This window comes from Mesoplodon mirus (genome assembly GCF_964341445.2).
Source record: "Mesoplodon mirus genome assembly, chromosome: 1".
Classification (NCBI taxonomy): domain Eukaryota; kingdom Metazoa; phylum Chordata; class Mammalia; order Artiodactyla; family Ziphiidae; genus Mesoplodon; species Mesoplodon mirus.
Genome location: NC_138976.1, coordinates 191,208,806 through 191,234,483, shown reverse-complemented (window position 1 = coordinate 191,234,483; position 25,678 = coordinate 191,208,806). Strand labels below are relative to the sequence as shown.

Here is a 25,678-nt window from a genome sequence, read left to right as displayed (position 1 = left end):
CTTTTCCTCTGCAAAAAAAAAAAAAAAAAAAAAAAAAAAAAAAAAAAAAAAAAAAAAAACAGTCATCAACTGAGCAGCCTGAAAAAATGCCCCGGGAGGGGAACCACTTCCCCAGGGTGCCTTTCTAGTAAGGAAACCTCCATGTCAAGTTTAAAGTATGCTCTCCCGATACATTAACATGACCCACATAACAGATTCTTAAGCAGCTGCTGTGCTGTTCCTGGACCCTACGGCAAGTAGCCCAGGGTCCAGTAGAGCAGCACCTCCGCTCAAATAGTGCCATTCAGGGTTCAGCCCCCTCTAGGAGCCTCTGGTCACTGAGTTCTAAATAATGATTAAGCTGTTGTTTCTTCTTCAGCATTATTTTCAGAAAGTATATCTGTAATTAACACTCCTCAGGTATAAAAGACCTATCTCCCCTACTTCTCTAAAAGATATAAAACATTCAGTGAGGGGGGAGATGTGGGCTGCAATACATTTTCATTAAGGCTAAGCTAAGCGGCAGAAGACAAAGCCCATCTCCTCAAATTTCATCAGGGAGGAAATGGGCTTTGGGGCGGGGCGGGGGGGTGGCGGGGGTGGAAGGGGCACAATATCTATTTCTCAGCAAGAACTCCAGAGGACTGGTCACCGTTTAGCCAAAGCCAAAGGAAGCAATCAGTAAGAGCTGAACTATCTCCTTCCTTTCCCTTACACATAAGCCCTGAGCTACCCAAAAACCCATGCCCCTGAGTTACCCAAAACCCATGCCCCCAACACAGTACACAGTACACAGAAAAGATACACTATTATTAGATAAATATTTATTGGGGAGAATCAATAATCTTTACAAGGAAGGAGTTATTTCTGGATGGGAAGTCTTCATCCCTGGAAATTCTGGGGAAGTGTTTTCTGTCTAGACAGTAGAGACAGATGTCTGAACACAGGGCCTTCAGCAGTGCTGAGCGCAGTGGTGGGTGCCTGGCCAGCTTGACGCCTGCGGGTGGGGCTTGGATGGGGCACAGGCTCCCTGTGGGACACTGGTGGGGGATGTTTGTGACACAGTCGCTGGTCCTTGAATGCCATAACTTTCTGGTGGTGTCTCTTCTTATCTCTGATCTGTCTTGTACTACTTGGAGGATAACTCTGGCCAGCAAAGATAGCTTCTTGATGGCAGGACTTGATATTTGTCAGTTTACAGGAGGGAGCCCTGTGGTTGAAAGGATGCCCCTGGACAGGCTCTGTCCACACCTGCACTTGCGCCTTTTGCTGAGTTTTCCTAAACTGCACTGGGGAAGGAAGGGGCTCTTGAGAGTAGGTGACATCCATTGCATACTGACACCCCGGTTTCTCATCTAGGAACTTCCTGATGCCTGTCGCGATATTCTGAGCTTCAGTTGTCCCAGTAAAGGCAGCTCTACTTTTAACTAGGCCTCTCTTCTGCACAGTTGATATGGGGCTGCCCTTTTCCTGGGCATCTTCTTGCCTGTTGTACTTTATCCCAGAAAAAAGCCATTGCAAGAAGTGCTTCATTCTTTTTCTGATATGGCCTTCAGGAAGAGGCTGTCCCTTCTGTGATAGGATCTGGGAAGACTTGCTCGCAAGTGTCTTCTCTAGTACCATCTCCTGAGTAGGGAAACTCTTCCTCCTAAGTTGGGATGTCCCAAACCCTTTAACCCCTCGATCGAGCTCCTCAGCCTTGGGCTCCAGAGGACTCACTCTCTTTGCAGTTGGTGGGAAATTCTTATCCTGGCACCTCCTTAAGGCATGCTTAGGGACCCAAGGTTCCTGCTGCTGCTCCATCCTGATTCCTCTGTCCTCCAAATGGACATGCAGCACCTGGGAAGCTCCCATGTCCCCACCTGAGACACCCTGGGCATGAGTCAGTGAGGCCTCGTAAGTCAAGTTGTCTGAAGCAAGGGATGTGTCAGTGGGTTGGCCTTGACACTGGCTATGCTCCCTGTTCTCCAGTTTAAAGTTTAACTCACTGAACAGTTGTTCTTTAAGGTCTAATGATTTAGGATCTTATGGAACTGGTAATTTGGGTGGGGGGCTTCCAGTGGTCACGGTAGTTTCTACTTTATTCTCATTCACATTTATCATTTGGGAGCTCCCTGGCTTGCTAGTTGCCAACATGCCACTAGTTTTTAATTGAAGAGTATCAAGCTCCTCAGCCGTGAATACCTCCCTAGACCATCTGGGCATTGAAACAGGTTCTGACTTCTCCACCTTTTTGCCCTGTTGCATTTCTCCTTTATCACTGGAACTCACACTCTTATGGTTCGGCTCATATCTGGCCCCAGCTTGCTTTGCAAGCAGCTTTTGGGGATATCTGTTGGCTGGTTGAGTCTGTCTATGACCTGCTTTCCCTGTGATGCAGAGGGAGACAGGCAGACGAGTCTGTCTGGCATCCTTAATTCTCTGAACACCCTCTGCCAGCCCACGGTTGACATCAGAGCGTGGTTGTCTCAGGACCCTCTGTCCTCTTTTGCCCACAGGCGAGGTGGCAGTGAGAGAACGATCCAGGTCAGGGGCTGAATTTGTTGTTCCCACTTTGTCTCCATGGAGAGATGTAGAGCTTCCTCTCAAGGACTTGAAGCTCCCAGATTTGGAGTCTGCCTCAGAAATCACATTGGTTGAGGGGGGCAAGTTGGCATGAGACAAGGACTGGCATGAGGCATCTTTCAATTTAAAGATCTGTATGGATTCAAGGACCTTGCGGGGAAGGGCCCACAACATCCTCATATGAAACCTTTTAATATGGGCTTCCGGCATCTGTTGTGGACTGGAATCAACAAAAGTCAGGTCCTGGAAGGTATTCAGGGGGTAGGCCTCACCCACTGATGATGGCAAACTTCTCTGTTTCGTTTGGGTGTGGGATTTCACAGAAAGAAGCAATGTTTGCTTGATAGCATGCCATGAATTACGCACAGTCTCAGGGAGCCGACCCTCATGTATGTCCTCCAACTTCTTGCTCAAATGTACTTTTAGGACATTTTCAAGTTGTCTCCGACTTAGACTCTTTGTTGACACCCTTGAATTTTTCTCTGAGAGACTCACCATCTGACTGTTTAGGTCTTTCTCAGAGTCATACCCCAGATCCTTACCTGAAGCGTTCTTTGGGTCATTCAACAGGTGATCTTTTGGGCCATTCTCTAGGCTGTGTCCCAGATCTTTCCCCACATCTTCCTCTAGCTGGAACATTACACCAGGGCTTTCTGGAAGTGAGTTCTCAGGAACAGGCTTCAGTAAGATGGCAATTGATTTAGATTGAGTGACAGATAAAATGCAGTCTGGCTGTGGTGAAACAGACAGAGCTGGTGGTGCATGACGACAAGCAAAAGCATCGGGGTGATTCATTGCCTGGGACAAATCTGATAAGGGGTTGATATCTTGGGAAAGGGTGGGGTCAAGAGAGAAAATGGTATCCGGAGACAGAGTGACCTCTCGTGGGAGAACAGGACCTGCTGTCTGAGTGTCATGTGGTACGAGACGGGGAGAGGCAAGGGGTTGGGGTGGGGAATAGTCCACAGGGAATTTGGAATCCAAGGAAGGAAAAGGCTCTGGTGCCAGAGAATGACCCAATGGGGAGGGTGAAAAAGAGTCAACTAAGGGGGTCATTGTGTTAGGGGAGAGAACGGAGGTGGGCAGTGGGGAAGGCTCAAGCAGAGAGGCTGGTGTTAGGTCCCTTGGAGGGACTGTTGAGAAGGCAGGGGACAGAGTAAACGATGACTCAGTCACAGAAGCTGTGGAAGCCAACGGGGACACAGAGGAAGTAGAATCTTCCAGGGCCTCTGGGAGTAGCAGCCGACTGACCTCAGCAGTTGCATTATTACACACCTCACAGAAGGGGTCTGGACATAAGAGTTGACGCAAGCGGGTGGTGTCATCGTGCCGGCCCAGGGTGCTGCAGAAGACAGGAAGTACAAAGATGCAACCAGGACCAGAACAAGGAAAGGGGGACCTGCTGGCCTGGCAGGGGTGGGGTCACTGGAAGCCTGCTGCCCCTTCACATTGCTCCACATCCATGAGTTCACAACATGCTCAATAGCCCTCACCTCAAGGCCTTCATCACATACTCATTCCTATGCTGCCCCCTGCCATGACTACAGCAGGTTGCACTGAATCCCTGGAATTGCATAGAACATGCTAAGGGGGGATCAGGAAAGAAGGGGAAAGAGTCACCTTTTCAGAATAGAAATCAGCTGCATTTTCTCCCCTGTTTCTGTCTGGTGACATCTCCAACCTGAGAAACCAGGAGAGTGGGTTATATGTAATGAAGGTAGAAGCATAGGTATAATAAAGGAGTCCCCTTATGGGAAACCCTTGGGATATTAGACTCTGAAAGACCCAAGAATTAGTAGATGAGGTCAAATGGTCAATGATATTAACATGTGTATGTTGCTTCTTGTAAAGTACTTTCACATGCATTTTATCTCATGTGATGCTCAAAACCACGATGTGAAGCCCAGAGATCAGTGTTGCCTTAGAGAGGGATCTGATCATCCAGGAAGTCAAAGGACTTTTACAAAGTCAGGACACAGAAGTTCTGACTCTTGACATCTCACCTGGCCACCTGTTGGGAAACACCCATTGCCCAGGTCCATCACTGCTTCATGCCCAGCGATGAGCAGAGCAGGGAATCTGAGAAGTGTCTCAGGCTCTGACTGCCTTCCCACAAGCCTCTCCTCTGAGAACTATGGTTTCTGAGAGAAACTGTACCTAGCAGTTGACATCCTGAGAGATCAGGGACCTTGGATCTCCTGGAAAAGGCAGGAAGGGTCACCCTTGGAGAGTTCAGGTGGGATAGGCAGAACCTTACCTTTTGGTGTTCCATCTTTCCTTCTCCTCTTGGCTCTGCCCTGATGCTGAGAACAAAAGAAAAGAATGAAGGGCTGGGGCTCATTTCTCTCACTCTTCTCTAGGAAACTCAGATATTCATTACCCATGAATAATATGACTCTATTTTAATTAACAGAACTTTATGTTCCTTCTTTTTATCAATTTTAAAGGTTTAAAATGCTTTCAATTTTTTTCTTCTTTGACAAACTCAAAGAAGGACTTTCGACTATGAGGTCCACACTTGATATTCTCAGTCAGAAGTCATCTGCCCAAGCAGGGCCTAGCATCTGAGGCCAACAGTCACGTCCATGTCCCTCAGATAGGACCCTGTATCCTGGAGCTCAGGCTCCAGCCTATGGTCAGAGGCTCAGCATTGCTGCTCTGATCAGCCCAGCACAAAGGAAGGCTTTGTCGAGTGATGCCTGACGTGAGAACGTGAGGCATGATCAAGCAATGGGGAACTCTGTTCTCCTGCAGAGATCCCAAACTCTCTAAATAACCCAACCCAGGGCCACAGAATTACTGTTTGGGATTTTATCCTGGAGTCCTCCAAACACTCAGATGGGACATGGGCTTCAACTGGAAGCAGCCGCAGAGCACAGGGAGACCAGCTCCGTGCTTTGTGACTGCCTGGAGCGGTGGGATGGGGAGGGTGGGAGGGAGGGAGATGCTTGAGGGAAGGGATGTGGGAACAGATGTATATGTATGACTGATTCACTTTGTTATAAAGCAGAAACTAATAAAAAAATGCACACACACACAAAAAAAATGTGGGAATAGAAATGGAAACAACAATAAAGAATCTCCGTTGGGGGCTCACTCAGGGCTGCTTACCTTTCGGATGTCTTTGGTTTTACTAAAGATAGATGAAAACGGCAAGCGCACCAGGTACCACAGCAACAGAAGAAGCAACCACAACCCGCACAGGATGACCAGGTTTTGGTCAATATCCAAGGATGTTGCATCGCAGCTCAGACATGGGTCAATAAGCTGTTCAAAAATGAGAGAGCGTTCCATTTTCTGAATTCCGTTTTCTGAATCACAAGGCTGCTTGAAGTTACTGAAGTTATTGAGCAGTCCCAGGCCTGCATCACAGAGCACTGAAGAGTCACAAAGGGTTTCAGAGTGTGGGGGAGGGGACAACATGGAGAGGGTGTGTCCACGGCCCCTCCCCCACCCACCAGTTCAGCAACCCCTTCCGCCCCTGCTGGGCCTTCCAGGTCCCTCTGTCCTACCCTGCCATCCTATTTTCCAACTCCATCCTTTCATGGTTTCATATATTTACAGTAATGAAATTTTCTGCTTGTCCCATCGGTAACCCAGATACTACCTGGGTCCCCTCTACTGTTTGATAGAAACTTGACTTGGGTCTCACCAATTCCACCGCCTTAAGTGTCTGAAATACTGTCTGGAATTTTTGCTTGTACCCACACATTTATACTCAGGATCATATATGTCCTTAAATCCATCTTTCCTATAGAATCTTTTCACTACACAAACCCAGTTCTAAAGAACTTAAAAGTTCTTTTATCCAGTTTTGTGAATGTTGAATAGGGAATTTTACTTTTTGTTGCAGTCAGCCGTTACCATCTTCAGTCAGAGGGGCTGACTCAAATAATTAAAATGAAGAATTCATTATTCAACATTCACAAAACTAAAGTTACTATAAAATAAATGTAAATAATTAAACTTTCACGAGATCTTGAGGATAAGTCTGTAGCACTTATTTTTCTGAAGTTAGTGAAGCTTAAACTGCCTAAAGACTTTTAGGACATGCTACACACACACACACACACACACACACACACACACACACACACACCCTTTGACAAACCAATCTGGTATTTTCAAATCTAAGAATAAAGTGTTTTCTCATTTTATTCCAATCTTCCATCTTTTGTTTTGACCCTACTTCTTCCTACTCTACCTAAAATACAGACAGTCCCTGACTAGGGCACATCAATTTTCTAACATGTGCACAAATCCCTGTCCTAGTCAGTTTGGGCTGCCGTAACAAAACACCATAGACTGGGTGCTTAAACAACAAACACTTATTTCTCATAGTTCTGGAGGCTGGGAAGTCCAAAATAAAGGCAACAGCAGATTCTGTGTCTGGTGAGACCTACTTCCTGGTTCGTCAACAGCTGTCTTCTCCCAGCAACCCTGCAGAAAAAGTGGGTGAGAGAGCTCTGTGAGGTATCTTCTATAAGAGCATTAATTCCATTCATGGAAGGCTCCACTGTTGTGACCTAATCACCTCCCAAAGGCCCCATCTCCTAATACTATGATATCATATTGGCCTTAGGGTTTCAACATATGAGTTTGGTAGGACACAAATATTCTGTCCATAACACTACCCAAAGGCTGTGCTAAGTCCTCTGGTGGCACGGTGGGACCCAGGAATGTCAAAGCCTTAGAGAAGAATCGAGTCTTGAGCAGCCTTACCTGATTATCCTTGTGGGCCCTGTAAATATAATCTTTTCTTAAGTGTGCCTTGCCACAAAGGTTGAGAAGCTCTGATCTATATAATCATCCCCATAAATGTTTGAAAATCAACTACCTGCCATGCTTTTTTTCAGCTCCTCTTGTCAGGTTTAAATAATCCCAGTATTTCCCTCCCCTCTTCCTACATCTTTCTTTCTAAACTCTTTATCTTCATGATAGCTGTTCTCTGAAATGTCTCCTAATTTCTCATGTCTTTCTTAAACTGTGATGCCCTTTATTTGACACCCATGGCCTAGCACAGTTACTTGATCTCCTGTGAAAGGGTTAGACAGCCTTCAAACCCACAGAGTATTCTTTCAATTATGCAGGAACAGGTAACCTACCCTGAGGATAAAATCTGCCAAGAGGCACCACTTCCTCCTGACCTTGATATGCAGCCTCAGCCAAGTTTTCATTTAATGAATATTTCCTGCTGGAAACTAGGAGACACAAGTACCTGTAAGTCGCAGGCTCTGTCCTTAAGGACCTCATGGTGCAGTTTTAGGGACAAGCCCTACACAGGTCAAGAGTTACATAACCGCACAGGAGAGGTCCCCCATGGCATTTGTGAATTGGCAAGTGATCTCTGGAATAGATCAGAGAAGGGACAGATGCTATGGGTGATAACTGCTCAGACATTTTATGCTCCTTAGGAAGGTATCCCTGCATGCCTCTCCAATTTTCTGATACAAATTAACGATTCTTGGAGAAGATGGTTAAAGAAGAGCTTTTCTCTTTTAAAAGGGCACATGTTGGCTAGATATCCTTACATACATGTGTGTGCCTTGCGTGTAAAACTTACAAGAAGTTTCAATAAAAAGGCTTTTCCCAAAATGTTAATAAGATTCCTTTTCAGAACCTGGTAGAGCTCCTTCAAAATTGAAAGAAACAAAGGACTAAATGTACAGCACTTTTCTTTGCTTTTTTTTTTCTTTTTGTACCAACCACAAATAAACTCCATTGGTATTTAGTAGCAGAAGTTCACAGCACTTATCCTTCCTAGACTAACATCAATTATAAATTATAAATTTATTTGTCTAATTTATAAAACATTTTGCTTTCAGCGATCTCAGTGGATTTTCACAAACATCCTGTGATGTAAACAGTACAGGTATTATTGTGCCCATTTTATCAGTAAATAAAACTGAAGTTCAGAGACGGGAAGAAACTTCCTTAGATGGTTCAATTCAGCAAGTAAGTAGTAGAGCCCTGCCTACTAAATTCCCCACATTCTCCATGCTACTATTTTAAACAATATAAATAAGTGACTTCTTAAAAAGTATGCCCTGGTACTAAAATTAAAGTGGTTATGTGATTGAGAATATTCACTTTATCCATTAAATGAGGCCAAATTTGGGAAGTAAAGAAAAGCTATTTTTGGCATCCTATCACCTCTTAGGTACCTTTTCCTTTTCATTCTTAGCACCAGTATCTTGATAAGTTTTCTCTATTGCCCTCTTAAAACCTACTTTCAAGAACTCTATTACATATGATTCTCAGTAAGGTATAAATGAATAATAAAAGCTTAAAATGTCATCCCTCCCAGGAACACATGTCACACATTTTACATATATCTGACACCAAAGCCTTGTAATAAAGCTCTCACCAGAGCATTTCAGGCAGCCATCCTGAGGTGGCAGTGGTGGCTTTCAGTAGAGTGAGATCTTCTCCTCTCCGTCCAATGACATCTTCCCAGTTGACCTTCGTCACTACACAGAAGTCTGGTCCCAGATTTCAGGCTGCACATGGTTAGATTATCCCCAAGAAAGAGTATTTTCCAAAAGCTCTACTAGAATAGTACGCTGCCTATTGGAGGAGACTCAGTAGGGATAAGTCGTTCGTCTAGGATTGTCACATGTCCTCAGTGCACTGCCTCACACCCTGGCCACAGTCCCAGGGATGAGCCACGTAGAGGGAGCTTTTTTTAGGTTACCAAAAAGCCTGAAGAACAACAGATTAGTCTAGAGTAGAATACTTTAAAACTGAACTTAACACTGCCGCTTTAAGATGTTCTTCGTTCATACACACACCACACTTTCATTGAACTCTACCATGTAGTATTTCTAGTAGAAATATCAAGAAAATAAGGCATTGCCTCTGCCCTCAGGCAGGTCATAGTTCAGTAAGTAAGGCCTTCAAACAACTATAATAAAGTGATATGAACTATAAAAGAAGTAGGAATAAGAACACAATGAAAACACAGATGAAAGAGCAATTAATTCTTCCGCCAGGAGGGAGACGAGAGAGAGGCAGGGAAAATTTCAGACGTGGTGCCAACTGAGATGGGCCTTATGAGGTCACCTCCTCCTCCTCTCCGTTCTTGCCCTGGCCCTCTTCCTGTTCCTCACCCCCTTCCTCCTCACCCTCCTTTGCTTCTTTCTTTAGACTTTAATTTTTAGAGCAGTTTAAGGTTCACAGCAAAACTGAGCAGAAAACACAGAGCTCCCATATGCCATCTAACCCCCCCCAACACCCCTCTACACACACAACCTCTCCCACTATCAACATCCAGCACCAGGACTTCCCTGGTGGTGCAGTGGTTACGCCTGCCAATGCAGGGGACATGGGTTCGATCCCTGGACCAAGAAGACCCTACATGCCACGGAGCAGCTAAGCCTGTGCACCACAACTACTGAGGCAGTGCTCTAGAGCATGTGAGCCACAACTACTGAGCCCACAAGCCATAACTACTGGAGCCTACACACCTAGAGCCCGTGCTCTGCAACAAGAGAAGCCACTGCAATGAGAAGCCCATGCACCAAAACGAAGGGTAGCCCCCGCTCACTGCAACTAGAGAAAGCCTGCACGCAGCAAAGAAGACCCAACACAGCATAAAGGAAGGAAAGGAAAGGAAAGGAAAGAAGGGAGAGAGGGAGGGAAGGAGGGAGGGAGGGAGGAAGGAAATAAAAAAAAAATGCAGCACCAGAGTGGGACATTTGTTACAATCATACCTACATCGACACATCATTATCACCCAGAGCCCATAGTTTACGTGAGTTAGACAAGTGTATAGTGACATGTCTCCACCATTGTAGTATCACACAGAGTAGTTTCGCTGCCCTGGAAATCCTCTGTGCTCTGCCTCTTCACTGCATCCTCCACCCTAACCCCTGGCAACCACCAATCTTTTTACTGTCTCCAGTGTTTTGCCTTTTCCAGAATGTCATATAGTTGAAATCATACAGTGTGTAGGTAGCCTTTTCAGATTGGCTTCTTTCACTTAGTGATATGCATTTAAGGTTCCTGCATGTATCTTCATGGCTTAATAGCTCATTTTTTTCAGTGCTGAATAAATACTATTCAGTTGTCTGGATGTACCACAGTTGATTTATCCATTCACCTTAGACATCTTGTTGCTTCCCAGTTTTGGAACCTATGAATAAAGCTCCTATAAACTCTTTTTCTTAAAAAAAACACGTTGTTGAGGCATAATTCACATACCATATAATTCACCCATTAAAAGTGTACAGTTCAATGACTTTTAGTATATTCACAATGTTGTGCATCCATCACTACAATCAATTTGGGAATATTTTCATCACTCTAGAAAAGAAACTCTGTTCCCCCTAGCCTTCACCCTTCAATCTCATCACTCTCCCCAGCCCTAGGTTACCACTAATCGACTTTCTCTATAGATTTGTCAATTCTAGACATTCATATAAATGGAATTATACAATATGTGGCCTTTTATATCTGGCTTCTTTCACTTAGCATAATGTTTTCAAGGTTAGTCCATGTTGTTACATGTATCAGCACTTCACTTCTTTTCATGGCAAGTAATATTTCATTTTATGGATATACCACATTTTGTTTATACACTGATCAGCTGATGAACATTTGGTTTGTTTCCACTTTCAGCTATTATGAATAAAGCTGCTATGAACATCTGTGTACACATTTTGGTGCAGACGTATGTTTTCATTTCTTATTCATTTTTGCAATAACTTAAAGTCACACTTTGTCTAAGTTTGTTGTTTTCTGAGATTTTGGTAATATAACCATATCAGACTCCCTATGAAATGAAAGCTTTGGAGTCTAAATGCAGTTTTTGTCAAATGTCTGGGTGCATCAATTTGCCCTCCTGCCAACACTCTCAAAATTAGCCCTTGAGTCAGCAGGAATGATGGTGATGCATAATGCTTAACATTTAAAAGTAATGAACACCTTATGTTCTCAAGTTCCTATTCTTAGAAAATCAGAGGAGGGTGTGGGAAGAGAAAGTGCAATCCAGCTAAAGTGAACATGAGCAAACCTATAACATATATAAAAGTGTATGTGTGGTCACACTAAAGCATTGGCCATGTGTCTGAGGATGAGAGTAGCAAAAAAAAATTAGGCTGAGAAAGAAGGGGACTCAACTGTGAATGACTTTGAATGATAGTTTAAGAAGCCTGAACTCTGGACCAAGGGAGTGGGAAGCTAAGGTTTTCATAACCAGAAGAATGGCATTCCCAGATCTCTGTTTTGGAAAGATGACTGGCAAGGTGACTGAGAGTTAGGGGGAAACATGCAAATTATATCACATAGGACTCTTTCTCTTGAAGATGATAGAAAACCTAATGAATTCTAGCTTGAGCAAAATTTTTAATTTACTGGCTTCTATTTCTCTATAACACAGGAGCAGATTCAGTTTCTGACTTGCTACCTCTTGGTTCTGCTTTCTTGGTGTTGACTCATTCTCAAGCCACTTCTCTTATAGTCCCAAGGTGGCATCCAGCCAGGAAAAACAGAATTGTTGTCCCAGTTTCTCAACCAAAGTCCCAACATTCAAGTGACTGGGACCAGCTCAGGTCATAAGAACACCCATGAAATAATTACTGGGAACCAGAGAATACTACTGGCCTAGTCTAGGTCAGTGCTACTCAAAGTGTGGTCCGTGGACCAATGCCTGTTTCCACATTTTTGTTACCATCTACAACAAGATAAGTTTAGACAATGGAATATTACTCAGCCATAAAAATAAACGAAATTGAGTTCTTTGTAGTGAGGTGGGTGGACCTAGAGTCTGTCATACGGAGTGAAGTAAGTCAGAAAGAGAAAAACAAATACCATATGCTAACACATAGATATGGAATCTAAACAAACAAAAATGGTTCTGAAGAACCTAGGGGCAGGACAGGAATAAAGACACAGAGAATGGACTTGAGGACACGGGGAGGGGGAAGGGTAAGCTGGAATGAAGTGAGAGAGTGGCATGGACATATATACACCACCAAATGTAAAATAGATAGCTTGTGGGAAACAGCCGCATAGCACAGGGAGATCAGCTCGGTGCTTTGCGGCCACCTAGAGGGTTGGGATAGGGAGGGTGGGAGGGAGATGCCAGAGGGAGGAGATATGGGGATATATGTATATGTATAGCTGATTCACTTTGTTATACAGCAGAAACTAACACACCATTGTAAAGCAATTATACTCCAATAAAGATGTTAAAAAAAAAGTATAGAAACTGAGGATGGTTAGAAACTTGTACTGCAATTTGAGAGAGTTATTAAATTTAATAATAAAAACTGAGGCTTATATTTTGTATGTCATAGTTCGTGTGTCATTTTTCCAGTGATTCATTTTTACTATATTTTATACAAGTACCAGTCGACAGTGGATGGGGGTGTGGGAGATGAAGCAAACTGGTCCTTCACCACAGATAGTCTGAGAAACCGTGGTCTCATATACATGGTCCACTGTGAAGCCTGCGGGTGAATCAACATTCTGGAAGCACACAGGGAGACTTTGGGGAGCTCTTTCCCCCTCGCCATGAAAGAAGGCAAAAATAAATGTCTACTATAATCGGGATCTTAGTTGGAGAGAGGAAGGACATTCCCAGACTTACTTTAGCTCTCTTATTTTCTCAAGCTTTTTTCCACGTTGATCTGCCCTTATTCAGAGTCCCTAGTAAGATTTTACTCTGCATAAGCTTTGGACATGGCCAGTTTAATAGGCTAAACCTTACATGGGCAGTCACCTAGCTTGCCCATTAAAACTTGTATTACTAGAATCAAAGCATTTGAATGGCTCTCTTAAGCCATTAAGAGAAAAACAACTTTGAGCTAGAGTAACACAAGGTAATTACTAAGCTGAGCGAAATTCCTCTGCCATACTCTTGGCACTGAGGTATGGAAACTCTACAGCCCTATAAGAAGTCTGAAGGAAAAAAATGTTTTATACAAATTTCAAGGGTCTAAGTTTCTCATTAAAAGTACATTTTAGAAAGTTGTTTTAAGTTAACTTGCTAGGGCAGTTGTACGGCAAGCAGACGGATGTAGCAATTTGTCAAACTGCAGCTTTCATCTCTCTTTTAAAATAATATGGAAACAATAAAAACACAATTAAAACTAAAATTAAAAAAGCATAATCTGAAAGAGTATTTTGATTTTTTTTCTAATTAAAGCTCTGCAATTAAAGTTTTGCTGGAGAACAACCTGTGTTTTTAATCTCACAAAGGGCTAATAAATGCACAGAATTTGAGATGTCTGCTAAAACTCAGAGCTGGAAGTGACCTTGGAGAACCTTCTAGTCTGGCTTTCTCATTTTACAAATTGGAAACTGAGGCCAGAGGAGGTTTATTTCTTTTTTCCTTAATCCTTTCTTTCGTGTGTGTGCATGTGTGTGTTTTCTCTTCGTGTCTGCACATAATTTAGTCACTCAATATAGGACTTTCTTCTTTCCAGTATGAAGACAAGGACTCAACAAACACCAAAGTTTATGCAGTACTAACTCGAAATCTGCAATTTTTGCCTAAGTGAACTTCACAAACCATTGAGATAGTAATGCATTTTTGTGAAAACCAAATGGAAATACAGCATGTGCCTTCATGCCTTCTGCAATAAAATAAGCTGAATGTAACTTCAGTATTCTTTGGTGACCCCAGCTTAGTCTAATAAACAGCTGTGATACTGCAGAGGAGCAGGTGTAGGCGGTCTGGGACATGGACACAAATGTGCATTGTCTCCAGCAGTGCCCCACAAACCTGCTATCATTTATAAAGTCCATCACCTGTATTTTAGGAGTTTACCTGTTTTTCATATAAACACAACAATTGTTTGTCAAATATACGTGCAAAACTGACCTATGACAGAACTGCCTTTAGCAGGTCACAGGGCTACCCTAAAGAGTTAATGTAGTTTGGATCACTTTTATCCCCTCAGGGGGTGAGGGAACGACAGGAAGGAAATGGAATATAACAAATAATATAAGATTTGGTGGGTACTTAATTTGTGCCCCAAACTTTCACTCATTTCATTTCTTAACTATCTTGTGAGAGAAGAAATATTTCTCTCACTCACAGATAACAAGACTGAGCCCCAGAAAGATTAAATAACTTGCCCAAGGCCGTAAGAGCTAAAAAGTGAAAAAGTAAGGATTTGAACCAAGCTTGCTTTGGTCCCAGACGTGCGTCTTCAGTCCACACAATACTGTCTCAGAGAGTAGAGTCACTGGGTGTTGATCACTGACTTCATTTTAGCATGCCAGGAGCTGTATTTTGCTGTATAACAAACCATCCCAAAAATTAGTGGCTTAAAACAATGAACATTTTATTTGCTCATAATTCTGCAATCTGGGTTGGGCTTGGCTGGGTGACCCTTCTGTTGATCTTACTGAAGGCTACTCACGTGGATTCATCCAGCTGGCAGGTCAGCAGGGGCCTGGGCTTGACTGAGACACTGGGATGGCCAGGCTTGTCTCTCAGGGCCTCTCCCTCTTATGTGGCTTTTCTGACAGCCTCTCCACATAGCTCCAGCAGGCTAACAGAATTCTTATAAAGCAGATCATGGCTCTGAAGAGAACAAAAGCAGAACTTCTTAAGGCTTGGAACAAGAACTGATAGAGCATGACTCTGCCACTTCCAGTTAATTAAAATAAGTCATACTCCCAACTCAGGTTCTAAGAAAGAGGACTACACAGAGGCAAATACTGGGAGATAACGGGGGGCCAACAATGTAACAGTGGTCGCTATACTCTGCTTGAACTGTGGCACAATCAACTGTAAAAGTTGCTGTTTCTTCTATACCTTCCATTTTTCTTACGTCCAGTTTTTCACTCTTTTCCTGTTTGTTTCTCCACTTTCTCCTACGATTTCTTAGCTTTTCTGCATTGTAACTGGCCTTCCCTAGGCAGCCACAAATAAAGGATGCCTCTCCTTCAGAGCAGTGAACTGACCAATCGCATCTTGTCAACCTTTTTCTTCAGGTCATCAGTCTTTGCTAAAGTGTTCTACTGACAGAGGTTTCTTTGTCTAGGTTTTTGTTTCATTTTGCTTTGCTTTATAAACTGGGTTCAAAGCTGGAAGTCTAATTTAAAGGAAGTAGGACATTACTGCCTCAAGAAGCAACTTAAGTGAGTACATTTAAAAGCTTCACCCTTATAAATAAAATTTAGAATCTATCATACTCCTCTTCAGTTTTACCTGCAAGAAGGCAACATGTCCAGTTCAATGGCCAAGGCAACAAATCAATGTTTATCATGTTTTACATGCTTTAAATTCCTTTAGCAGTCATTCACCAGGGCAGAGAAGGAAGAGAGGCCTGTAGGAATCAGATATCTTCCAGCAGTACAATTCTAGTTCACAGCAGGTTGCTTCTTACACGTAGCTAAAATGAGATCCGATTAAATTTCCATTGAATCATTCAACCTGTCTGATCACTGCTTTCTGCTGTCAGGAGAGCATTAATGTCAGCATTCAGCCTTTGCTCATCATGTGGGAGAAGGATGTGTGTAGGGGGTGGAGGGTGGCTTGGGCATGGCTGGGGGGAGGAATGAGGGACGGCTTCTTAGTAAGGTCTGAGAAAGAGGGAGGTTGCTTTATTTGTTGAGATGGGGTGATTCAACTCCCAAAGTGAATTCTGAGAGACAGCTGCACACAGAAGAGAGATGGTGATTAGAACTAATTATTGTTGTTGTAGATGTTTTGCATTTCTATAGCACTTTGTATTTACAAAGAATTTTGTAATCGCTTATTAACTTTCCTGCACCAGAACCTTGTGACATGGGCAACAGTACCACAGATGTTTGTATTTGTCTTCTGGGAAGAATTTTGAGCTGCTTCGGCCATATACTAGAATTAAGGAATCAAAATCCTTATTGCACCTCTTTTACTTCCTTTGTGACTTTGAGAATCCGAATAAGAAGAACTTGAACACTGTTTTATTCTCTAATTTTATTATGAAGAGTAACTCATGAAGATGGTTTAGTACTTTGCTAAATTAAAAAAGATATTATATATAGGTACATAATAACAACACTAACTTCTCAAAAATTGTTTTCTTCAGATTTTTAAAAAATAAAATTAATAATAGTGTCTATATCATATTTTTACATATCAAGTGTTTAGCATAGTGCCTAACGTATTTACCTAATGAGTGCTTAATACATGTTATCCATTATTAATACTGTAACAAGACCCAAGTAACATATGCATTCTTATTGCCTCCACTTGATTTCTTTCTTTCGTGTTCCTGTCTTTGGGTAAAGATGCATGCAGATGTACCTTCACTTATTCAGCAATATTTATTGAGTGACTACTGTTTATCAAGCATTGTTCTTGGAGCTAGGTATAGAGCGGTGAACAAAAAAGGGGTGCCTGCTCGCATGAAGCTTATATTCTGGCAGGATGGGGAGGACTCACATCATTGTGGAGGAGGGACTTACATTCTAATGGGAGTTAGGCTGGGATAGAGAATAGAAGCATGATTAGGGTATATTTAGAATATGTGTGGAAAAACTTGTTCCTGAAACATTTATATCCAAATAGTATTTTGTTATAGCAATAGGTTAAGTGTTTATGTTTAAGCTATTTATATAAAAATATTTAAATATATACTTGTTTATTTTAGGAAAAATATACTTAGGAATTTATAATATATTTAAAGAAAATATTATTTTATTTATTATAATATAAATAATAATACCACCATACTGAAATTTTTTAAGATAGAAAAAGTATCTATAATTTCATTACAATATTATTCCTTTTAAGTCACCTGCTTCAACGTAGGAAAAATGGGCTCAGTTTCCTGACATTTGGGCATGCCTTGGAGCGGCAGACAGCTCAGTGGGATGGCAGCCGTGGGAAAGGATATCACCTAAAGGCATCCTGAACTCCCTTAGCCCAGAGCCTGCTTTGAAGGGATGAGGTAAAGGGAGAGGAATATTGGCCATGCTGAAAAAGAGCAGGTAAAGATGAGTAGACTGGATCAGAATTAAGTCCCTGGGACATGCCAGGTGCCAGAAGACCAGAGAGAAGGTTCTGGAGGTCGAGAGGAGCCCCAGGTTCTCACTGTTGCCTTCTCAACCTCAGGTGATTTCTGGGGAAACAGCTGCCCCTACCCCCGCAAGGTAAAGACTTCACACTTTTCTTTCTGTTAGGGTATTAGGGCTGTGGATTGACATGCAAGCCAGAGTCCTTGCTTAGATGACCCTGAAACGAGTTAATTTGGAGTTCCACAATCTGTGATTTTGGCCTCTTGCCCTCTTTTCCAGCTTCCACCAATGTCTTCTCAGTCTGGGTTCTTGCCTGGATACATCTAAATTTTGATGCAGTTTCCCAATTTATTCCTCACTCTTCGGACACTGAAATGAGTTGATGAACAACTTGTAGATTTTTTTTTCAGTACGCGGGCCTCTCACTGCTGTGGCCTCTCCCATTGCAGAGCACAGGCTCTGGACGCGCAGGCTCAGCGGCCATGGCTCACGGGCCCAGCCGCTCCACGGCGTGTGGGATCTTCCCGGACTGGGGCACGAACCCGTGTCCCCTGCATCGGCAGGCGGACTCTCAACCACTGCGCCACCAAGGATGCCCCAACTTGTAGATTTTTAAGGTCAGAATTAGAGTTATGGAATTGAAAAATATGCCCAAAAAGGTCATCTGGGAAGTTTCTCTCCATGTTCCTGACCCTGTCTGAAAAGTTTGTTTGTTTCTTTGTCCTGCTTAAAACTTTAGTTCTCTGACAGCAAGATTTCATAAAATGAGACCAACAGTCACACAGTCACCAACAGTCATACCAGAAATCTTCATGAATATCAGGAGTAAATATCCCCAATCTTGATGGAAATGTGTTGGGGGCTCTTCTGCCTTCTTCTAGGCCCCTTCCTGAGACACTCCCTTGATTCTGCTCTGGGTGTGAGTACTAGCTGCAAAGCCCTTAAGCTTTCTTTATTCTGGACACTAGGCCCACTGGCTTCCTGGCACCTCCTTTAATGGTGCAGCCTCCATGCTTTGTCATTCTGTTGGAAAATCCTATAAGGTTTAGGAACAAGAGCTGTTGTTTTAGGAGAAAACTCCCAATGGTGTCTCTGATCTCAGGTTCCTTCTATGTTACCAAAGGAAAAGTCAGCCAGGTCATCTGCTGACATGAAGAGACCCAGGCAGGAGTCCACAGCAGCACTTCAGTGCACTGAGAAACCTGCATAAACAGATGCCTTGTCCCAGGTGCTGAGAATTTAAACTTCAGGCTTGGATGAAGCCCCTAGACACATTAGGGAGACGACCAACAGTTTTTCTATTTTACATAGACATGCTAATCTCACTTGTAGAAGAGAAGTACCAAAATAGTATTATGATTATAACAGTAGAAATGTAGGAGTGTGGAATTTGTAATGTTATAGACAAATTAAGCACGAAATGCAAATACCACATCAGAGTGGGCTGTGTATCCAGATCTCAGCTGAAATTCTCGGAAAGGGTTACAATGGCTAACTAGTGCAGCTGACTAAAGGGCTACGATGTGAGGAGATGGAGTGGGTAAAAATAGGTGATGTAGAGAGAGGAGGAGGCAGTCTTAGGTTTGTGACATCTCCTCAGCTCTTCTGGGGAGGTTGTTCATAGATTTGAATATCTACAGTAATGAGTTCTCCCACTGAAATACGTCTACTTGAGAATTAATAACTGTTACTTGGGAGGATAATACAGACTGCTGTGTATGATGACGTGACAACTTGAAGACTTAGTACGTTTGGGCTTCTCTAACAATACCATAGACTGGGTGGCTTATAAATAGCAGGAATTATTTCTTTTGGCTCTGGAGGTTGGGAAGCCCAAATCAAGGTGCCAGTCAGTAGATTCAGTGTTTGGTGAGGACCCAGTTCCTGGTTCGTAGATGGCCATCTTTTTGTTGCAATCTCAGATGGTGGAAAACAGAGGGGGAAGCAAGCTCTATCCTGACCCTTATAAGGGTACAATACCATTCATGAGGGCTCCACCTCCATGACCTCATCTAATCCTAATGACCTCCCAAAGGCTCCACTTCCTAATACCATCACATTGGGGTTAGGGTTTCAAAATGTGAATTTGTAAGGGACATTTAGTCCATACAAAGACATTTGATAACCTGCAAATCTGATTGCTTCCATCCTCTGCTCAGAGTGCTCCAGTGGATCCTAGTGCCATAGCACAAGTCACTCATTATTTATTGGTTTGCTCATATTATTTTTTCATTCTTTCCACAAATATTTGTTGAGTAGCAGTCTGTGCTAGGTGCTGGCGATGTAGCAGTAAAGAAGACAGACAAGGGAGACCCACCCCTCTTGGAGCTTGTATCTTGTGGAGACAGACAATAAACAAATAATTTAAATGGAGGTGGTATTTTAATAATAAACTAATGTGGATTTGTTTCACAGACATCCTAACCCCAATCATGTTTCCCAAATCCAGTCGTATTCCCTTGTAGCCATTCCACCAGTATGTTCTCCACCATAAAGAACCATAAGATAGAGGAGAAACTCCCTCCAGAGAAAATGATGAAGTAAAAGAAAGCACTTTCATTGAGAGTAGGGGTATGGAGGTGGGAGGATGTAACAGAAATATTCAGATAGTGCGAAGGTGATCTGAGACCCTTTGAGCCTGATGGCAGGTACAAACCTTGGAGAAGCTCTAAGTTTGATGTGGAGGTGGGGAAGGGGAGAGTAGACAACGAAGGAGCATCTGTGAAGGCAAGTGTCTGGGTAAAACTCCTCCCCAAATGCTGCTCGTTCTCAGTGGTCTGTGTTTAGAATGCAGAGGTTCAACAGTCCCTGTGTAGCCCTAGAGTACTGTGAGGACAGCAAGACCAAGGGACACCGGAGCCACTGAGATGATGACCGTAATGGAGGTTGCTGGTGGTGCTTGTTGATCCCAAGTGGATTCCAGAAGGACAGAAACTAACAGTCAGGGATGGATTAGAGATAAACAGGGTGAAAGAGCTCAATTGAAGACCAGCATAAAAAGAGTACGGAGATCAGCTGTACTCCCGTGTTTCCAGGGAAGAGTAGTAGACTTTCCCTGACACTGAGACACTGTGTTTGAGAAGCGAGAGAGGAAAGGGAAGAACACTCCTATGAGGGCTGAACTTCGAATTGGCTTACTACTTACCAGAAAGTGACTATCACATATGAGAAGATCAAGAGACAAAGGAGAGAATGAAAAGAAGCCTGGACTGATAGGAAAAGTTTAGCTCATGAGAGTCTTTTTTTTTTGCCACAAAGCAGAAGCACAATATTTGTCAATTGATTAATGTTTTAAAATACAAGTTTCATGATGCCACGCCCCTACTTAAAATCCTTCAATAGTTTTCCATTACATTTAGAATGAATCCTAAATCTTTAATAGGGCCTAAAAACCTCTGTGATATTGTGGCCCTCCAACATCTTGTAGTACCGCTTCATTTTAATCTCACCAGTCCGAATAATAATAAGCTAATATTTACTGAACAATTACAGACACCCTATGACGTAGGTATAAATGAGGAAACCAAGGTCCAGAGAGGTTATGTAACTTTTCCAAGGTCACACAGCAAGTTGGGGGCATAGCTGGGATTCAAACCCAGGCCATTTGACTTTGGAACCTGGGCACTTCACCACCACACTGTACTGTCTGTTTCAGTTCCTCATAGTGCAAGTGCTTTCCCACTTCAACCCCCTTGTGTACTTCCCTGTCTAAAACGTTCTTCTTCAAATAAACTCACTCTTTCAGTCTCAGCCTAAATGTCACTTCCTCTGCAAAGCTTTCCCTGATAGCCATATCCCCAAGGTTAGGCTGCATGTCAGTCCTATACACATCAGGATACCCTTCTTATTCCTAAGTAGCACTTTTTGTAATTTTATATTTATTTTGTGTGATAGTATAGTGCTGGTGGGAGGTTGGGTCAAAAATTTTAAACTCGAAAACATACACCAAAAAAAGTAGCTATTTTTTTTTAAAAAAAAAGCTGACCTAGGGAATTCCCTGGCGGTCCAGTGGTTAGGAATCTGCACTTTCACTGCTGAGGGCCCGAGTTCCATCCCTAGTCGGAGAACTAAGATTCCACAGGCTGTGGTGCTGCCAAAAAGAAAGCTGATCTAATCTTACATTTGAGCCCCAGCCCACTTGTTTGTATTTCTGACTTGTTTTGAAGAGCATTAGGAAAGTCCTTATATATATAGATAAGTGGTTGTAAAATTTAACAATTTATTTTTATGTACTGTCTTTCAGTCTCAGGATTTTCTTCAGTTAAACAGAGCCATTAGAGAAGTTTTATTGCAATTTTTGTAAAACTTCATAGTTTGGTAGTTTCCAGTGTGTTAAAAATTAGTAGAGGGCCCATTAGAGAGTACATGCTATTGTGTATTTATTTTTTTAAAAATGTTTATGGATAAAACAGAGCAATGGGCTTGCATGACATCATGCTTATAATTGAAACTAGTAGTCCTACGTGGAGTATTTGCTGGTGCTAGGGGTTATGTTCCAGGGGCTGATGCTAAGATGCGTAACTTACTGAAGCAGCAAAGAACAGGATGATTAGGAAGAGTTATAAAGAAAGTTTGTAAGAAAAACTGAGAGTCAAGCTGAGAAGCCAAAAGCAGTTGAAACATCTGGTGGCAGGATCAAGGCTGAAAATGAGAGAAAAATGAGAAAAATGCACGTACAGGTTTTTGTGTCATCAGAGGCTTTCATTTCACTAGGTAAATACCTAGGACTGGGATAACTTGGCTGTACGCTAAGTCTGTTAAATTTATAAGAAACTGCTAAAATGTTTTCCAAAGTAGCTGTACCATTTTGCATTTCCACCAGCAATGTATGAGAATGAGAGTTCCAATTGTTCTACATCCTGACTGGCACTTGGTCACATCAGTTTTGTTGTTGCTGCTGTTGTTTTGGTTTGGTTTGTAGGCATTCTGTTAGGTTTACACTACTATCTCATTGTGGCTTTAATTTGCATTTCCCTAACGACTAATAATATTGAACATCTTTTTACGTGCTGATTTGTCATCTGTGTATCTTTCTTTGGTTAACTGTCTGTCAAGGCTTTTGTCCATTACAAAACATTACAGATTATTTCCTGTTCCTCTACATCCTTGCCAGCATTTGGTGTTGTCAGTGTTCTGGATTTTGGCCATTTTAATAGGTGTTTAGTGGTATCTCATTGTTGTTGTTGTTTTTTTTAATTTAACATCTTTATTGGAGTATAATTGCTTTACAGTGTTGTGTTAGTTTCTGCTGTATAACAAAGTGAATCAGCTATACGTATACATATATCCCCATATCCCCTCCCTCTTGAGTCTCCCTCCCACCCTCCTTATCCCTCCCCTCTAGGTGGACACAAAGCACTGAGCTGATCTCCCTGTGCTCTGTGGCTGCTTCCCACTAGCTATTTTACATCTGGTAGTGTATATATGTCAACGCTATTCTCTCACTTCATCTCAGTTTACCCTTCCCCCTCCCCATGTCCTCAAGTCCATTCTCTACATCTTCATTTTCATTCCTGTCCTGCCCCTAGGTTCATCAGAACCATTTTTTTTTATAGATTCCATATATATGTGTTAGCATATAGTATTTGTTTTTCTCTTTCTGACTTACTTCACCATGTATGACAGACTCTAGGTCCTTCCTCATTGTTTTACTTTGTATTTCCTTGATGACATGTGATGTGGGGCATCTTTCATGTGCTTATTTGCCATCTGTATATCTTTTTTTGCCCATTTTAAAATTGGGTTGTTTGTTTTATTACTGTGGAGTTTTGAGAGTTTTTTTATATATTTTGGATAAAGTCCTTTGTCAAATATCTGATTTGCAAATATTTTCTCCCAATTTGTGGCTTGTCTTTTCATTCTCTTAACAGTATCTTTCAAAGAGCAGAAGTTCAGAATTTTGATGAAGTACAGTTTATCAATGTGATCTTTTATGAATCTTGCTTGGATAGTATATTTAAAAACTCTGTTCCTAGCTCAAAATCACAAAGGTTCTCTTGTGTTTTCTTCTAAGAGTTTTAGTATTATACTTTGCCTTTAGGTCTGTGATCAATCTTGAGTTAATTTGGAGTGTGTGAGGTATAAGTCAAGAATCAGTTGGTCTTTATTGTGAGGGGGGTGCAAATGGATGCACAATTATGCTGGCACCATTTGTTGAAAAGTCTTATCATTTCTCCATTGATTTGGCTTTTCACTTTGATCAAAAATCATTTGTCCATTTATGTGTTGGATCTATTTCTGGACTCCCTGTTTTAGGAATTGACTATAATTTTTTCCTTAAAGAGCCAGCTATTAAATAGTTTAGGCTTTGCAAGTCAGATGGTCTCTGTTGCAACTACTCAACTCAGTTACTGTATCATGAAAGCAACTATAGACAACATGTAAACGAATGAGCATGACTATGTTCCATAAAACTTTATTTTCAAAATAGGCTGTCGGTCACATTTGGCCCACAGGCCACAGTTTGCCAATCCCTGCTCTATTCTGTTCCATTGACTTTTGTGTCTCTCTTTTCTCCAGTACCACACTGTGTTGGTCACTGTAGTTAAGCCTTGAAATCAGGTAATGGAAGTCCTCCACTTTACTTTCCTTTTCTTCAGTTGTTTTGGGTATTCTACTTTCTTTGTTTTTCCATATAAATCTATAAGAAATCCTGCTGGGAATGTCCAGATCAATTTGGGGAAAATTGAAACATTAACTAAATTAAATTTTCCAGTCTTTAAACTTAATATGTCTCTTTGTTTATTTGGATTTTCTCTGATTTTTTTCATCAGCAATTTTTTTCCATCAGCATTTTGTAATTTCCAAATATTTGGAAATTTTCCAGAAATCTTTCTAGTCATTAAATAATGACTTGCAGTTTAATTATTTTATGATCAGACAATATACTGTGTACAATTTTAATTTTTAAAAAATTGTTAAGGTTTGTTTTACGGCCCAGAATATGGCTTATCTTGATGAATATGCTATGTGCACTTGAAATGAATGTGTATTCTGCTCCTGTTGGGTGGCGTGCTCTATAAATGTCAATATGGTCAAGTTGGTTAATAGTATTGTTCTGGTCTTCTATATCCTTGCTAATTTTTGGTCTACCTGTTACAGAGAGAGTGGTATTTAAATGTCCAGGTGTACTTGTGGATTTGTTTCTATCTCTTTTCTATCAGTTTTTGCTTCATGTATTCTGGAGCTCTGGGTTCTTAGGAGCATATACATTTAAAATTGTTCTCTTCTTGGGTAGTTGCCCCATTCTTCACTATAAAATTTTCCTCTTTACTGCTGGTAATTTTCCTTGTTCTGAGGTCTGCTTTTTCTGACATTGAAAGAGCCAATCCAGCTTTTTTTCTGATTAGTGTTTGCATTACCTATCTATCTATCTATGTATCTACCTATCTATCTACCTAGTAGGTTTCTTGAAAGCAGCATACTGTTATATAGTTTGGTCTTTTAAAAATTGAATGTGAGAATTTCTTTGTTTTAATTGGTATGTATAGACCATTTATATTTACTGTGATAATTGAAATGGTTAAATTTAGTTGTACATTTTATTATTTTCCTGTTTGTCTTTGTTTCTTGCTCCTCTTTCCTGGCTTCTATTGGAATTTGTGCATATTTACTTATATTCTGTTTTAACTTATTTACTGGCTTTTGGCCATATAGCTTTGCATCATTTTTAGTGGTCGCTCCAGTGATTATAATATATCATACATACTCAGCTCTCACAGTCTATTTAGATTTAATATCACTTCGAGTGAAACACAGGAACCTTACAACCACAAAGCTCCCTTTATCATGTCCCTTTATCAGTGTCTTATGTATTACATCTATAAATACAATGTTGTAATTGTTTCAACATTCATACATATATTAAAGTACTTAAGAGTAGAAAAATAGTCTGTTTATCCTGATATATACCCTTTCTGTTGTTCTTCCTTAATTCTTGAAGTTTCAGCTTTCCTTCTGGGATCATGTCTCTTAGGCCTGAAGAACTTCCTTTAGAATATCTTTTAGAGCAGGTCTACTGGTGACAGATTCTGTTAGTTTTCTTTCTTATGAGAATGTTTCTAGTTCATCTTCATTTAAAAAACTTTTTAAATTAAGATATAGTTGAAGTACAATATTATATAAGTTACAGGTGTACAACATAGTGATTTATAATTTTTTTAGTGATTTACAATTT

General features: G+C 41.6%; 1 protein-coding gene and 1 long non-coding RNA gene across 3 annotated transcripts in view; both read right to left on the bottom strand.

Moving 5' to 3' along the window:
* Positions 1-717: 717 nt before the first annotated feature.
* Positions 718-6,090, bottom strand: LOC309806962 (uncharacterized protein; the record flags this gene model as incomplete). Its single annotated transcript, XM_082626076.1, has 3 exons — positions 718-3,957; positions 5,656-5,906; positions 6,057-6,090. 3 exons carry the CDS (start codon positions 6,088-6,090, stop codon positions 2,005-2,007), a joined length of 2,238 nt encoding a protein of 745 aa, XP_082482202.1. The 3' UTR covers positions 718-2,004.
* Positions 6,091-6,326: 236 nt separating this feature from the next.
* Positions 6,327-25,678, bottom strand: part of LOC309811558 — a 30,943-nt gene continuing 11,591 nt past the window's right edge. The window contains exons 1-4 of one of the 2 annotated variants that reach the window (XR_014295211.1): positions 25,414-25,555; positions 15,710-15,827; positions 14,916-15,079; positions 6,327-6,984 (exon numbers count right to left, since the gene is read on the bottom strand). This is a non-coding gene — a long non-coding RNA (uncharacterized lncRNA). Of the gene's footprint in view, positions 6,985-14,915; positions 15,080-15,709; positions 15,828-25,413; positions 25,556-25,678 lie in introns of those variants that run through there. The other variant, XR_014295210.1, reaches the window with a different exon arrangement.